The sequence below is a fragment of the Bos javanicus genome, chromosome 24, assembly GCF_032452875.1.
Source record: "Bos javanicus breed banteng chromosome 24, ARS-OSU_banteng_1.0, whole genome shotgun sequence".
In the NCBI taxonomy this organism is placed as follows: Eukaryota; Metazoa; Chordata; class Mammalia; order Artiodactyla; family Bovidae; genus Bos; species Bos javanicus.
In genome coordinates this window covers 41,842,330-41,859,681 of record NC_083891.1, presented here as the reverse complement: position 1 = coordinate 41,859,681, position 17,352 = coordinate 41,842,330, and the positions used below count along the sequence as shown (strand labels likewise).

Sequence of the window (17,352 nt, the reverse complement as noted above, 5' to 3'; positions counted from 1 at the left end):
CACAGGAGTTCCCAGCAGGAGGACCCTGGCCACTGACCATGACTCACTGAGGACAGAGCTTTCCATCAGCACTGACTACCCAGCTCTGGGCTGTCCTTGTCAGCCCTCAAACATCTATTTTTAGTCCATTTTTTGGCAACCCACTCCAGATGCAGAAACCAAAATCAGAATCCCTGCCATAAAGGAGGAAAAGGCCATGTATTTGCTAGACATTCCTGCTTTGCTAATGGAAAGGAATAAAGTGTCCCTGCAGCCCAATTACATAAAATGCCCATTTTTCCAAAACAGCCTCCATCTAAGAAAAGTCCACTTAAACACTTGAAGTAGGAGAGGCAGTACCAAATGTACATCTCGAAAATCGAGACACTCGCGAACTCAGACACAAACTGTGGATCTTCTAAAATTGTTCTCAGCAGTAATGCCATGGAATGAATCTGGAACAGTCACTGGTCTACAGGTCTCATGAATTATTGATTAGAGCTTTCTATATAATGCATTACTTGCTGTTTCCTTCCTCCAAATGGAAGCATTTTGAAATAAATCCGGGGGTGAAGCCACTTCAACTTTATTGCCGGGGACTTGGGGGTTTTAATGAGCTAAAGTTCGAGTCTCAGTTCTAAAACCCAATAACGCATTGACCAAAGGATGTTTGTGGAGGACAGAAAGATAAATCACATCTTGCCTACAATGTGTATGCTTCCCCCACAAATATAAAACAAAGGCACCACAAACAGCCTCAGTATTCAACATGACATCATTCCATTTCCATGAGGTCGGAATTAAGACTGATGAAACACTTGAGTAAAAGATTCTTCTAGAAACCAAGTGCGCAATCACAGGAGGTTGACAAAACTTATCAAAACAACTCACTTTGAAAGGTTATTTGAAAATCAGCGCAATAGAGGTCAATTCGAAATCCCTTCCTCCCTAACTATATCTAGAATGCCACATTAAAGAGTTCAGATAACTCTCAGGTGACATTTAATCGTTTCGAAGAAGCACAAGGCGCCGAGAACAGACAAATGTGTTCGCTCAAAAGAAATGACTGTTTATGTCCGTGTATGTGTGTGACTGTGTTGTAACTGCCGGATGTCTACAGGGTGAGGGCAAGGGACTGCCCTCCTCTGAGCGTCTTAGACCCTCAGCTTTCACAGGTGCAAAGTGCCACCCACTTCCAGCAACCACCAGAGGGATACGTGGGCATGGCCTTTCTGGAAAGCATCTGGACAATGTATTTACAAAGGCTTACCTACACTCCACTGGCAGAGGAATGGATCCAGAAGATGTGGTATATATATGGGCTTCCCAAGTGGCCCTAGTGGTAAAGAATCCACCAGCCAATGCAGGAGACTAAGGGATGAAGGTTCGATCCCTGGGGCACACAATGGAATATTACTCAGCTATTACAAAAAGAACAAAATAATACCATTTGCAGCAACATGGATGGACCCAGAGATTATCATACTGAGTGAAGTAAGTCAGACACAGAAAGACAAATCCATATGATATCATTTATATGTGGAATCTAATTTTTTAAAAAGATACAAATGAACTTACTTAAAAAACAGACTTATAGATATTGATAACAAACTTACAGTTACCAAAGAGCAAATGTGAGGTAGAGGGATAAATCAGAAGCTTGGGATAAACACATGCACACTACTATATATAAAGTAGATAACCAACAAGGACCTACTGTGTAGCACAGGAAACAGTACTCAGCATTCTGTGATAAGTAAGCTACATGAGAAATGAATCTAAAAACGAAAGAATATATGTATAACTGAATCATGTTGCAATACACCTAAAACTAAGACTACATTGTAAATCAACTCCAGTAAAATTAAAATTAAAAAAAAGTCTTGAAACATTCGTACACTGTGACTCAACAGTTTCACTTCTGAAGGGGATGATCAGAGGTGGCCTCAAAGAAACCATAATTGGTTGGTTTAATAGCTGGAATACTGGGCAGCAATTAAACTCAAGTTTCTGAAAAATATTAAATGGCATAGAAATCAAGACGGCTCAGTATTTCCCAAGGGGAGTGTCCTGCAGAACACTGTGCCCTTGAAGTGCTTTTTGGAGAGAAAGGTTTCTTGGCCAAATAAGTTTCAGGAACTGCTACATACTAAAACTTTCGAACCATGTGTTGGAGAAGATTCTTGAGAGTCCCTTGGACAGCAAGGAGATCAAACCAGTCAATCCTAAAGGAAACCAACCATGAATATTCATTGGAAGGACTGATGGTAAAGCTGAAGCTTCAATTCTTTGGCCACCTGATGTGAAGAGCTGATTCATTGGAAAAAACCCTGATGCTGGGAAAGACTGAGGCAGGAGAAGGACAACAGAGGATGAGATAGTTGGATGGCATCACCGACTCAATGGACATGAGTCTGAGCAAATTCCGGGAGACAGTGGAGGACAGGGAAGCCTGGCATGCTGCAGTCCACGAGGTTGCAAAGAGTCGGACACAACTTAGCAACTGAACAACATATTATAATGCTTCCCTGGAGTTCACAAAGTATTATTGGTACATGAAAGGCTCTGAAATTTTCTATAATAAAGAAACTTATTTATTTTGCTTTCACTCAGAATTCTTTATTTTCTACCTTTTTTCAAGCAGTATTTCTTAACATCTAGAGACCTAGTGAGTGTCCTGAGAACCCACTTTAGGGGCACAGGGTGAAGAGATCTCGACTCAAGACAGGGTGCTGACCTGCATCTGGCTCAGTACCAGTCTGGGTTGGGGTAGGCAGGGGTGGGTGGTGACAGCTAAGGTTTTCCCAGCTCTGTGAGGACTCATGGTCAAGGTCAGACAGACTCTGGATGGAACTCTCGCCCCACTCTTGCCTCACCTGCAACACAAAGCTCCCTTCATCCCATTCCACAGTGTTCTGTGTGCACACATGCACAGTCAGCACACAGTGGAAAGAACCATTCCAGGAAACCCAGTCCTTTAGACCACCCAGTCGACTTCAGGCAGAATTCCTTAACATGGGTTTGTGGTATCATAAATTCCGTAGAAGCAATGTTCTGCATGTCAAGAAGGAGCAGTGATGGAAAATACATGAAGTTTCCTAAAAAGGACCAACCCCAGCTGGGCTCTGCCTCCCGGGTGAGAGTCGCCCCAGCCGAGGGCACTGGCATCAGGCCCACGAGCTGCAGGGCTCAGTTGTCTGAGGATCTCAGAGAGCGCTGGTCCCTGTGTGATGCTTTCATAGTCCGGGGGCCCGTGCCACTCTGTCCTGGGGGTGGGGGCAGCACACAAGCAGAAATCCTCAGCCTCCCCCAGAATGCCAGGGCAGTGGGCAGTCTAGGGCAGAAGCCAGAACATGTCCTGAGGTCCCTCAGGATTCAAACAAAGGGGGAAGAGGGGGAAGGGCATTCCTGGCATTCCTGACATTCCCAGCTGGCAGAGGCTGAATGGAAAAACCATCACTGAATGTACCTTCTGTGCCATTCAGAAGAAGGTTTCTGAGTTTTACACAGACCCTCTCTCTCCACAGAAAGCAGAAAGGCCTATTTAATATGCCTACTCAGATGTCCTAAAAACCCAATAATAAATAAAGTTGAATAGAAAAACCTATCAAAATGGCTGTTTCTGAATAATGCCATTACAGGCAAATCCATCACTTGTTTTCACGGTTCCTGAAAGAACTCTTTTAAAATGTTAACTGTATACATTATGTTTGCAATGAAAAGGGATTTTTTCCCCCTTTACTTTCTTTTTTCTTTTAAAGTGCCAATGCCAAAGGATTTCCTCAGCATTCAGGAATCACATCCACAGAGCTCGCCCCTCCTTCATTCACACCTTTTCTCAGCTACCGAATCCACCCAGAACCTTCTGTAAACCCGTTTGGGCAGGAGCAGGAACTCAACAAACTTTCAGCAATGAAAGAGCCAATAACCCTGTGTGGATGGGCAGGCTAGATGGTGGTGGTGGGGGTGGGGGGGTGTCCCATTGTACAGATGAGAAAACCAAGGCTCAGGATGATTAAGCAAACTGCCCACAGACACACAGCTCTTAAAAGTCCTTAAATGTAGGTCTTCTGACCCCAAATTCCACTCTTTTTCCACGATTCAGTTTCTTCTCTGAAATGAAGCATCACTTTCAGAGGTGTAATGAAATATGGGCTGGCACGAACTTTACTCATTCATTCAATACCCATCTACTGGACATCTGGTACATGACAGGGCCATTCTAAGCGATGGAGACAGAGGGTCAGCAGGTAGGACAATAGTCCTCCAAGATGTCCACAGCTTCATCCTTGGACCTGTGACCTCTTACAGCACAGGGCGGCCGGAGGTGGGCAGCTGGTCCTGGGAAGGGAGGTTATGCCGGGCTACCAGTTTGGGGCAGTGGCATCACACAGGGTCTTCCACATGCGTCCTCTCCGATGGAAGAGGGAGGCGGGGGAGTCAGAGAAGCTTGAAGATGCTCTGCTTTGAAGATGGATGTATGGGCCACAAGGCAAAGACTGTGGGCCGACTCTTCTCAGAGCCTCCAAATATGAACCTGCCGGCCCACAGTCCAGACCTGGGAGGCTGTGAACCCAGGTTGTTAGAAGGCACTACATGTGCATTACAACAGCCACGGGAAACAGAGACGGTGAAGACGCCGACAAACCCCTGTCCTTCAGAAGCGCTCACTCTCCTCAGAGTGGACGGAGGAGGTGGCTCCTTCAGGGCCGCTCTGAAGATAAAGTTCCCGCTCAGAGGACACACCTTTGTCCCCATAACAGGACATGCAGGGGCTCACAGACACGCTTTTCCATGCTACACAAAGTCTGTGTGTCTAACTTCCTTGTCAGGAACGACATTTATTGCTTGTATTTTAACCAGGGGTATGAAATCAGCTGTGTAAAAGGAAAAGAGGGAAAGCAGGGGAGGAGAGAGGCCAACCAGGTAAAGGGCATCTCAGGTTCTTAACAAGCACAACCCCAGCCGGGCCCCGAAGTCCTGCCTCCGGCCCCACCACCTGGGCTCTCTGCCCTAGGTCCCCTGAGAGTCACAGGAGGAGACTGGCCTTTAGCCAAGAGGTGCATTCCCTGCCTCACAATGAGAAGTCACTTACGGCATCATGTGGATGCATGCTATGTCGCTTCAGTCGTGTCCAACCCTATGGACTGTAGCCCACTTGGCTCCTCTGTGCATGGGATTCTCCAGGCAAGAATAGTAGAGTGGGTTGCCATGCCCTCCTCCAGGGGATCTTCATGACCCACGGATTGAACCCACATCTCTTAAGTCTCCTGCATAGGCAGGTGGGTTCTTTACCACTAGTGCCACCTGGGAAGACTTTATGGCATCACATCCCAGACTAAAGACAAACAGAAAAAGCCCTAGGAGCCAAGAGTCTTCATCCAGAGGAGCCACATCAGTCCCCAGGAGGGGGAGATGCTCTCTGGGGAGCCGAGGGTCTGTCCTGGTGGGGAGGATGCCGGAGGAAGGGGCTGGGTCCCTTCAGGCCAGCTCAGGGTTGAGACCCCCCACCCCACCACTGCTCCTGAGTCCCCATTCCCCGTCCCCTCCCCCTTCCCAGCATTCCCATCCCACCCACCGAGGGCAGAGACTTTTCAGTGTTTCCTGAAGGACTTACTGGATTTATTTTTTCAGTACACGGACGTGTCTTTCCTCTTTCTCTCCCGTCGGCAACATTCTGACACCCAGCAGGACAATTCTGCACGTAAAATCTTATTTTCCTAAATGATGCTAACACCCCCACACAGAACAAACCCTGGGAGCCAGGTCAGTGAGCAGCTGGTTCTGCTCCAGCCCAAACACCACTGTCACACTCTTCTCCTCGGTTTCTGTCGCCGGGTCTCTGCCCCTCTGGGTGACTTTTCACTAAAAAGTGACTCTTGAGGCTCCCAGGCCCCATTGACAGCCGCTGTTCTCATTTAATAGCACATCTGCAGGCCTCTGAGCCATCAGCTTCACACACAACCTTCACCCACTTTTCCTTTCTGAGAGCCTTCTTGTGGGTGGGGGGATGGAGGGAGGGCATAGTTCCCTAAGTGAGGCCTCAGTCCACACTGTGGAAGCCCTGTTCTCTAAGAAGGGGCGTTGCATGGACCCCACCTCCTCCCACTGAAGGCAGACCCCCCTCCATGGAAGTCTGTGAGGAGGGGCCAAGGGTGAAGCCCCCCGCCCTCCAGCAGCGCTGAGAGCGTAGGCTCGGTGCTGGGAGCTGGGAGCTGGCCTCTCTCTCCAGGGGCTGTAGGGCGAGTTGGGGAGAAAACAAAGATCAGCTCTTTCAGAGACTGTAAGAGGCCTCTTTCTTCAAGGAGGCCTGAAGGTCAAACTTTCCTCTGACTTTAGCCACAGCCTATGAATAGTGAACCATTTTCCTGACCACGAACTCCAGGGCCCTAAGAAAGAAGGAAAGGGAGCAGAAGTTTCTTTTGATGTTTGGAAAGAGCCTGAACTTGACCTTGAACTTGCTGTCTTCGATTCTCTTTTCCTTCCCAAGGACTCATTCTGACCCAATATTGAGGCCACGGCTTTCTCAGCTGCACCCTAGCATCTGTGATTCCGTTATGTAAGCTTCCAAGTTATGGGAGATGGGAGGAGCTGAGCCCAAGAAGGGAAATGAGCGGGCTTGCCAGGTGGCTCAGCAGTAAAGAACCCGCATCTCAGCAATGCAGGAGACTCAGGTTCTGTCCCTGAGTGGGGAAGATCCCTGAGAGAAGAGAATAGCTACCACTCCAGTATTCTTGCCTGGAGAATCCCATGGACAGAGGAGCCTGGCGGGCTATAGTCCATGGGGTCACAAAGAGTAGGACACGACTTAGCAACTAAACAACAAGCCAACTAGGAAAGACGGACAACTACAACGATGACTCTAACCAAATGAAACAAAACAATAAGATGATGTTCATTTTTTTTCCAGGTTACATTCTTAATATAATGCTGCTCTGATGGATCGCATCAGGAAAAGGAAGTCTGACATTTTTCCTGGATGCTGACATTTTTAATGGAGTTATTCTATGGATTGTCATTGTGTTTTAAAGCAGGCACAGAAAGATTTGGAAGTATACATCTAGAAAGGTAAAGCTTCATTTCACATTGTAATATTCAGTAGCAATGAGGATACATTGGTCCCCAGTTGAAATGAAAGAACAAAAGAGGAAATCAGAGGAAACTCAGAAGGAAGGAATGAGTTGACACCCTGGCACAGAAGTCTCATTTCCCCTCACAAATCCTAACAATGGGAGCTGGGAAGACAAAGCTCGGCAGATAAATTCCCTTCTCTCCCCAGGGCTCTCTCTGAGCTCCAGTCCCTGAGAGCATCCTGCTAGAGGCTCTGCTGACCTACCACTGCCCCTCCTCACCCATCAGCATGAAGCAGAAATCAACAGGACAACCCCTGCGAACAGGACAGGGTGAACACCCCAGGAGCCGCCTCCGAGCTCCGACAGGGCCCTCTTCTCTCGAAACAACCCCCCAGTCAATGCACAAATCTCAAAGACAGTAAGCTTTTAACAAACTGGATTCAGCAATCAACTGGAAATGGTTACACTTTTTTAACCATTTTTTTTTTTTTACAGAGGCACTTGATGGATTACCATTTGCCACTGAAAGAACTGGAGGATGCCCATCATACAGGGCTGAACTAAAAGCAAAAGACAACATCTCAAGAATGAATGCACTCTTATACACAGAAGAAACGCTAGTTGGAAAAGATACATGCACCCCTATGTTCATAGCATCACTATTCACAACAGCCAAGACGTGGTAACAACCTAAGTGTCCATCAACAGAGGAACAGATAAAGAAAATGCGGTACTTACAAACTGTGGGATATTACTCAGACATAAAAAAGAATGAAACAACAGCTATGTGGATGAACCTAGAGATTATTATACTAAGTGAAGTAAGTCAGACAGAGAAAGACAAATATCACATGATATCACTTATATGTGAAATCTAAAACATGACACCAATAAGCTTATTTATGAAACAGACTCACAGACACAGAGCACAGACTTGTAGTTACCAAGAGGGACAGAGGGCTGAAGACGGATGATGGACTGGGAGTCTGGGATTAGCAGATGCAAGCTATTTCACACAGGATGGATAAACAAGGTCCTACTCTACAGCACAGGGAACTATATTCAATATCCTATGATAAACCATAATGGAAAAGAATATGGAAAGAATACATATGTGTGTGTGTATAACTGAGCCACTTTGCTATACAGCAGAAATTAACACGACATTGTAAACCAACTACACTTCAATAAAATTTACAACAAACAAAAAAGAGTAAATGCACTCTTCTACAAGAACAGGAGACCAGGATCCTTTTACATCTTCAGTGCTCAGAGGGAAAAGTCATCCTTGGAGAGTACAAATCTGTGCCACATCTAGTGTAGACTCAGCACCACAGTAAGTAGGACATTGACAGGAGAGCTATGTGTGCCAGGCAGACTCAGACACGGTCCAGTTTTGAGGAGTCGTCACATGCAAAGCACTGCGCTGAGCAGTTAAATCTGTCTCGATACGGTCAACTCATAAATCCAAAGAGACTGGGTTTAGCATTGTAAAAACTAAGGAGAACAGCAGTAGATTTCTACAACGATAAGGAGGGAAAATAAAATGCACTGGACTCCAGCGATTAATGAGAGAACCAATTGCAATCCGCACCAGCAACAGCAGGGAGTTTATTTTTAGCTCAAACATGAGGCAACATCATTACAAGCACGATTAAGTCCAGCATGAAGCTGCCAAAACGACTGAAAAATTGCCATCACTGGAGCGAGAGCAGGCTGCATGGGGGGACGAGGCAAGGTCAGCCTGGGGGGAGCACGCCAGAGGGATCCATGACCACGAGGTCAGGCGGACTCTGTCCACTCACGCTCCACAAACCTGGATTCGCCTGAAATGACCACCCAAACCCAAGCCCCCTTCCCTGGAGTACAAGAAGAAGCCCTAATATGAGGCTTATGCTTTTCAAATTGTAGACACAGTGATATGGTCACAGGTATCTACAACCTGAGAGATACATTTTAGAAAAGCAATTAGAATAATTAAAAATACAGGCCTATGAAAGAAATGTTACGGTGCTTTTGCTTTGAGATGCTAAGTGGGCCAGACTCCAAACTCTGATAGTCACGTTAGAGCCAGATTTCACCCAAAGTAATTGATCTCATGACTATTAGACTAGGTAAGTCAATGTCAAGAACCCTGCTTCAATCACACAGAAATCTCCCTCTAGGGACACTTCAACACAAGTGAAAACAGCAGGTTATAAAGAATCAGGACCCTATTGATAAGAAATTATCCCACACACACACAGTCAGCTATCTGGAGAATGGCCACCTAATGTCAACAATAGAAATAATACCTGGGCCGTGGGATTTTGGATCATTTTAATTGTGCGGTTTTGTGTGCTTTTTTCCCATCAATACAGAACTATCAATCCCAGGACCCAGACTGCTCGATTCAGAGTTCTGCTTTATACCTTCTTGGCTGTGTGGTCTTGACCAGGTTACTCAACCTCTCTGAGCCGGGGTGACCTCCCCTGTGGATGGCGATCAAGACAGTCCCAGCTGGGCACGTGAGTGGGCTACACGCATTAGTGTAGTAAGCACGCAGTAAGCACTGAGCACAAGACCGGGGCACAGCCTAGAGGACATGCAGCGCCAGGAGGAGCCGCAATGCTGCCTCTCCGTGTAAAACAGACTTACGACACTCCGGAAGAGCCGCTGCAGGGGCTTCCCTGGTGGCTCAGTGGTAAAGAATCTGCCTGCCAATGCAGGAGACACAGCTACGATCCCTGGTCCGGGAAGATCCCACATGCCGCAGAGCAACTAAGCCTGTGGGCCATAACTACAGAGCCTGTGCTCCAGAGCCTAGGAGCTGCAGTGAGAAGCCACTGCAATAGATGCCAGTGCGCCACAACTAGAGAGTGCCCCTGCTCACTGCAACTAGAGAAAAGCCCCTGCGCGCAGCAAGAACACCCGCACAGCCAGAAACAAGTAAATAAAATTAGTTTTTAAAAAGCAGCTGCATAAGCAACTATTTCATGAGCAAAAGTAAAATGGGGAAGAAGAAAACCTCTTTGCTTAAGGAACAACCCCCAACTCCAAAAACAGAAATCTAGCTGATCGCTACAGAGAACACACAGGGACATAGAGAAGAGACCCCTACACTATCACTTCCCTTGGACTCCAGCCCCCTAATTTTGGGAGTGGGTATGGCCCATGGTCAGAGAGAAAGAGGGGCCCCAGGTAGCAGCTTCCTGTGTGCTAATCTGAGTTCTCGATTCCACAGCGAAGTAGCAGACGTTCTAACAAGGGTAGCATTTGAGGCCAGAAGATTCGTCCTCATTAAAGGAAAGGAAACCTCTGAGACAGCTTCATCTACAAACACTGGAATGTTCATTTTAAGAGGGGATTTATAGAAAATGAAATTCGTATAAACACACACTTGGTGTGTGAGGAGCTGATAATGAAAACGATGGATTATCCTGAGTCCTGGATTCTCCTGTGAGAGGGAGACGGTTGACAGAATCGACGAGCGAACTGAGGGGCATATTAGAGGGTGGTGAAGGCTGTGGGCTTCCCTGGTAGCGCAGTGGTTAAAGAACTCGCCTCCCAATGCAGGAGGCATGGGTTCAGTCCCTGGGTTGGGAAGATCCTCTGGAGAAGGAAATGGCAACCCACTTCAGGATGCTTGTCTGGGAAATCCCATGGACAGAGGAGACTGACAGAGGAGTCTATGGGGTCGCAAAGTTGTGTCCACGGGGACACACCTGAGCACCTGAACACACATAGCAAGGGCTGTGGAGCAAAAGGGAGCGAGCTGGGGTGGGGAGTGAGGAAGTGCTAACATTCTAAGTGGGGTGGGAAGAGACGGCAACATCTGAGCTGGGAATAGACCAGGGCAAGTTCAACCTGTCTTACTCTGCGATAACCAGCTCTGGGGCCAGTTTTGATTGGTTAAGAGAAGGTACTGGTGAGCCCTGTGTTCACCCATCAAGGCCACTCCTCTCAACTCTGATAACATATGCCCTAGTTATTACATTCCCTGCTCCCCTGCTCGAGACAGTCTGTGGGTATCTATTGTTTCACCTTTTAAAATCTAGAGATGGAGCTTCTGGAGTTATCTTCTCCATAAACATTTTCAGGAAATAAAAAGAATTAGGAATAAGAGATGCGAGGAGATAGTGAAGGACAGGGAAGCCTGGAATGCTGCAGTGCAGGGGGGATCACAAAGAGCTGGACACAACTTAGGCTCTGAACAACAACAGGAATAAGAGAGCCATCATCCATTATTCCTGGTAACCCAGGACCCATTCCCCCGTTTCCCAGGATGGGAACCCAGACTTCAAGGAACAAAGCCTGTCCAGCTCACAGGCCATGGAGCTCCTGTGGAACTGAGCACAGCCACCTCCTGGGGCAAGTGCACTCCCTGGCCCCGCCAGCAGGGGCGCCACATCACCTGATCACACAGCTCAGACCAGGTAGAGGAGGAGCCCCCCGCCTGGGAAGAGCTGCTCTATTTTGGGGGTTGCTGAGCCAGGGGGTCAGCCTAAAAAGAAGTCAATTTCAAGGTCAGCAAGCAAAGAAAATGGAATAGAGTCGTGCAGCTTTGACGGGCACATTGGCAGGGATGGGATTCAGCCCCTTCCCGTTCCTCATGCCTAAAGAGTGTGTTTCCTTTTGTGCTTAACTCATTTGAAGCTGGGTTTCTATCACTAGTCACCAAGTCTTGCCAGATACAAAGAAACCAGTGCTGTTTGGCAGCGTTTCCCCAGGAAGCCAGCAGCAGCGTGTCCTTACCCGTTCCTGACCAGCAGTGTCCCAGATGAGGAACTTGTGAAGTTCATTTCCACAAGGCACAGTTTTGGTCATAAAAGACGCCCTGAAAAAGAGAAGCAACATTGGCACATTACCGATCACCCCTGCGACCTTCACGAAGACTCTGTTTGCAACAGGTGATGGCGGGGCCTTGGCAGGACCCCATAGGCTCTCCTCTAGGGTCCATGGAGAGGAAAGGGGACCTGTCACCCCAAAGAAGAAATCCCGCCTCTTCTGTTAGTCCAACAAGGGACTTGGGCGGGGGGAGGCAAAAAGTGTATTCAGAACACTGTGTTTCAAAACACTTATCTTCAACAGCCCTAAGACATTAGATGCTTGAAATCAGGGGAAAAAAACTTAAGATTTTAAAAATGTATCATCACCACAATTAAGAGTGAAAACAGCAGCTGTATCCGGGCACATTAGAGTGTGGGCCTTGCAGAGGTGTAAACAGTGGTGCATACTCCCTGCTCTTTGACCGTAGCACTGGCAGCAACCATTAGAATACTGTGTCTCACCCTCATCCTGCTTGTGCAAATGCAGGGATAAAGATGGGTAGATGAACAAATACTTGTTTTCTCCATGAAAAAGGGAGGATTTGAAACTCTCAGTAGATAATGAAACACTTGATACTTTTTTTTTGCATAGTTCCTCTTAAGCTTTTTCTCAGTGCTCAGAAAAGATGTAAAAGTCTAACACAAGGAATGTTGAGTAGCCTTAGTTTTTTTTTTTTTTTCCTGTGTGATAAAGTTTCCCATTCATTAAACAACACAAGCCTCTGACTGTGCGAGAAGCAGGCACAAGGAGCCTCCTGACGTGGTGTGGTCAGTACACGCATCACCTGTTCACCTGTGCAGAGTTCCTGCCAAAAAATGTTTAGTGTGAATTTAATCGTGAGGATGCAATCCAGTAAATCTGGAATAGGCAACATTCTAACAGATGATGGGCCCAAATGCTTGGAGCAAGTCAATGTCCTGAAAAGTGAACAAAACCAAAGACCGGGGGTGGGGTGGGGGGGGTTGTTTTAGAATCTAGATTAAGAGAGAGGAAAGAGACAAACCCACCAAATGCACTGTATGGAACTTGACTGGACCCTGGATTAGTGGGAAAAGTACTCCAAAGTTTTGAGAACAAATGAAATTGGCAAAATGAAAATTTAGACTATATGTCAGATATGATCACTGAACCAAATTTACTTTCTAGGGACAATAAAGGTGTCCTCCTCTTGTTCTTCTCAGGATGCAGACTGGAGTTTGCAGGGGTAAGCATCAGGATGTCTTCCCTCACTCTCACGGACCCCAAGGGCCCTCACAGTCCAGCAAGAGCCAGCCCTGCCACCACTCAGTGCTCAGCCTGGTAAGATTTCCTCAATTTCTACTCTTCCCTGAGACTAAGGGCAGACCACAGAAGTTCCAGGGAGGAAGATATTCGTCCCTGTAGGTCCCATGACTGTCCCCACAATGTACTGAACACCACGGTGAATAATCAGATTATTATTAACACGCAATTGCACTAGATGGAAATTCTAAGCATTTTTCTAAGTGATATAACCTAACATGATCAAAATCACATCTGCCGCATGACATTTCATTTCTTTAAGAGTTCTTAAACTGTACGTCCCAGCTTATTCGTCAGAGCAAATATACTCCAAAAATCAAAATCTCTTGATGACTTTTCTCATTATAAAAGCAATATTAGTACTTTATTAAAAATTAGTACTTCATTACAAAATTTTTTTAATGAATATAAAGGAGGAACATAAAATCAGTTGTAATTTCACTACCCAGTCATAATCACTGCTAATAAGTTGATACTGTCTTCCAAATGGTGTTGACACAACTTTTATCCCCCAAGTCGATGGTACACAGATTTTGTATCTCCTGCACTTGATATATCGTGGACATCTTTCTATTTCTGTGCCTACAGATCAGCATCATTACCTGGTGACTGCATATTACACACCATGTCATGGTCCCCTATTTTTCACTATTATGACAATGGTTAAATGAATATCCTTGAACCTGAATTTTTGTGTCCTTGTACAACTATTCTTTGGACTTCTTAGAAGCATATATTCTCCACATTGCTATGCTCACCAAATGGTAGCTTGTACCTAGATCTACACCCGCTGAAATGTATGAGATGATTTTTTCCGCAAACAAGAGCCTCTCGAATCTGCTCCAGGATGACACACAGGAAATGGTATTTCATTTCTGGTTTTTGTCATGGTTGTCGTAAGTCTGACATCATTTTAGTATTTTCTCTTCAGTTGTTTTCCTTTTGTGAATCTTTAGTTCATGACCTTTGCCTACTTTTTAGCAGGGATGGTCATCCCGCTTCTTGTGTCCTTTTTGACTATTTTATACCAACTTTTTGTAACAGTGTATTAAAAAAATTTTTTTTTCCAGTTTAACCTTCGCCCTTTAACTTGGCTTATGGAACATTTTCCAAAAATGCTTTTTAAAATTGTATGTAGACAGCGATATCAACATTTTCTCTTGATGCTTATTTTTGTTTTTACATTGATGTAAGTCAGATTTTCTCAGGTGGCTCGGTGGTAAAGTAGAAAAGAATCTGCCTGCCAATGCAGCAGATGAAGTTCAATCCTGGGTCAGGAAGATCTCCTGGAGAAAGAATTGGCAACCCACTCCAATATTCTTGCCTGGGAAATCCCAAGGACAGAGGAGCCTGGCAGGCTACAGTCCATGGGGTCGCAGAAAATCAGACATGACCTAGCGACTAAACAACAAGTCACTTACCAACTAAACAAGTCACTTAGCAACTAAACAACAAATCAGATTTTCATTCATTCTTCAATATATTCTAGGCAATGGGATAAATAACACAGCAACTCTGCTCACAAAAAGTTCTCAGGTTTAGAAAACTAAGTTCATGCCTTTAAAATCTTAGACTTTTATGAGCTAGGGGAAAAAAATATACCCAGACTACGCTTTTCACTTTACAGATAAGACGGAGGTAAGCCTGAGACCTGAAATGGCCTTGACCCTGGTCAAGAAAGAATCTGATGGCACAGTCAGGAGAGAAGACAGAGCCTCATGGCCACCCCGGGGGATGAGGGTCACAGTCCCTGTTTGCTCATCTGTGAAATAGGCCCTAAATCCACCCTGCGTGATCTATGGGCTGCTTCAGGGTCAAATGAGGAAATGACAGCTGTGAAGTCCCCGTTGGTATACAGTGAGCCCACGAGGAACAGCTCTAGTGAAAGTAGCAATGCATATCATACCATAGATATGCATGTATTCACCTATATGTGGGGCTTCCCTGGTGGCTCAACTGGTAAAGAATCTGCCTGCTAATGCAGGAGATGCTAGAGATGGGGGTTTGATCCCTGAGTCAGGAAGATCCCCTGGAGGAGGGCATGGCAACACACTCCAGGATTCTTGCCTGGAGAATCCCATGGACAGAGGAGCCTGGCGGGCTACAGTCCATGAGGTCGCAAAGAGTTGGACATGGCTGAACATGCACACACACACACATACCTATATGTGCAGACACCTCTCTCTGTTCCTGATTTCCTGCCACTAGGAAAAAGACGATTACTGTTTGAAATGAAGACTGACAACCGTTGCTCTTTTGGTTGGGTTTTTGTTTTTTTTTTCCAGCCTCCTTGCTAGCTTTCAACTTCAGACTCTCAGGCGTCTTTGCTTCCCGAGCAATGGGGGTGAGCAATGCTGAACTGGCTTCACTACCTGCGGGAAGCAGAATCTGGCAGAGAAGAAACATGATGTCCTTGTAAAGGTCAAACTAGAAAGAGAGGTGCACACGTCTGTTCATGATGCCGACAATCTGCTTGAATAGCAGTCAGGGTTTCTCATGAGTCATCGGGTGACAAGGATGAATTTTTGGTGCAGAAACAATGCCCTTTCAGAGCCTGAGGTCTTTCCCAAGGCAGTGATCACCGTGGGAGGCGGTGGACTCCCAGTGGACTCGATGGCTGTGAGTCAGAAGCTTGCCGTGTGCCCTGCCGTGAATCTTCTCCACTCAAGGCTGATGGAGGCCGTTGCCCTGTCCTCATCCATCCTACCCAGTTCCCCAAATTGATACACTCGTTGTTTCCCTGCTGAGGAAAACCAAACCTTGTTCTCTGCAGAGAGCATGCTGTCTTTGTGGAGAAAAACACACTGGGCCAAGTACTAAGATGGTGAAAAATTAACCACCTGCAAAACAGCACAGCAGAAGCACATCTGGTAAAGGCATCTGTAGCAAGGAGAAAGCGAACAAAAGTGCTCTCACGTCCCAAGGCTGGGGTCTGGGGGTCTGGGCAGGGCAGGGGGTAGGAGGGCAGTCCTCCCCTCCCCCTCCCAAGCATCGGAACAGAGAAGCCGACACTGGATTAAGCCAGGAAAGGAAAATCAATCTGCCCACGAGCCGTGCAGACGGTTCTGCTGTGAGTGGACGCATTCCCAGGTTTCCTGGCAGGCAGGTTCAAGCAAGACCTTTGTCCCAGATCGTCCCAGATCTCGACTTCCATCTGGAAATAAAGTCGGCGTGATCTGCAGAATAACGCACTCGGAGATCAAGGAAACAACCCAAGGCAGCAGTGAGGGCGGCTGGCGCAGGGTGGAGGGGACTGCAGGGACAGGAAGACTGGACACACCGCCCAAGTCCCTGAGTTGTGTCCAAGTCTTCACAGTCGGGACTGAGTCTCCCTGGCCGGGATGAACACCCCCGAAGGCTCAGACACTGTGACCTCTCTGGGTACTTAGAAAGGAAGAAAGGTGGATCGGAAGAACAGATGAGAACTTACCCAATGGTCGGGCTGATGTTGTGGTCAAAGTGATCCTGGACAAATCGACACACGATGCTGGACTTCCCCACGCCAGTGTCCTGGAAGAGGACGAGAATACAGCCATGAAGACCATGGGGGCGGATTCTGACCCAGTATAAACAGAACCCAGCACAGAGGAGCTTACTTCCAGCTGGGGGGAAGTGGGACATTTTCTTCTATTTCATACCAGAAATTTTGACAATGAAGTTGTATTGCCTCCATAAAAGAAGTAAGCTAAAAGTAAATTTCAGAAACATGTGCCATCTATACACAATAATTAACCTAGAACTGCCATGTTTCAATACATGTGCTTCCAGAAACTTGGAAATTTGGGGAGGGATCTAAGAAGTATGGCAACATATCACTTTGTTTTGGTAGAAACTGATTTTATTCAAACCTTTAGCACTCTAAAAAGACGTAACCTATTTTTCTAGGTATCATCCTATAAGAACGATAAATTCTAATTATTGCATGTTTATCATTTTCTCTCTAGAATCTGATGGCTGCATAAGAACCTCCAGTTTTGCTCAATTGTACAGCTCTTTCTCTGTTAAATAATTCTATAAAGCTGTTAGGAAAGGGGTCCACTCACTCACTGGAAACAGACACATGCATTTTTCTCTGTGTGTGCATGCAAAGTTGCTCAGTCGTGTCTGACTCTTTGCGACCTGACTGTAGCCAGCCAGGCTACAGTCAGGTCCAGGCAAGAATACTGGAGTGGTTGCTATTTCCTCCTCCAGGGGATCATCCAGACTCAGG

General features: G+C 46.4%; 1 protein-coding gene across 1 annotated transcript in view; it reads right to left on the bottom strand.

Annotated features, from left to right (window-relative positions):
• Nucleotides 1–17,352, bottom strand: part of RAB31 (RAB31, member RAS oncogene family) — an 82,026-nt gene that overhangs the window by 34,830 nt on the left and 29,844 nt on the right. Inside the window, exons 2-3 of the mRNA XM_061399942.1 lie at nt 16,573–16,652; nt 11,787–11,868 (exon numbers count right to left, since the gene is read on the bottom strand). Coding sequence (XP_061255926.1) covers nt 11,787–11,868; nt 16,573–16,652 — 162 coding nt within the window. The remainder of the gene's footprint in view (nt 1–11,786; nt 11,869–16,572; nt 16,653–17,352) is intronic.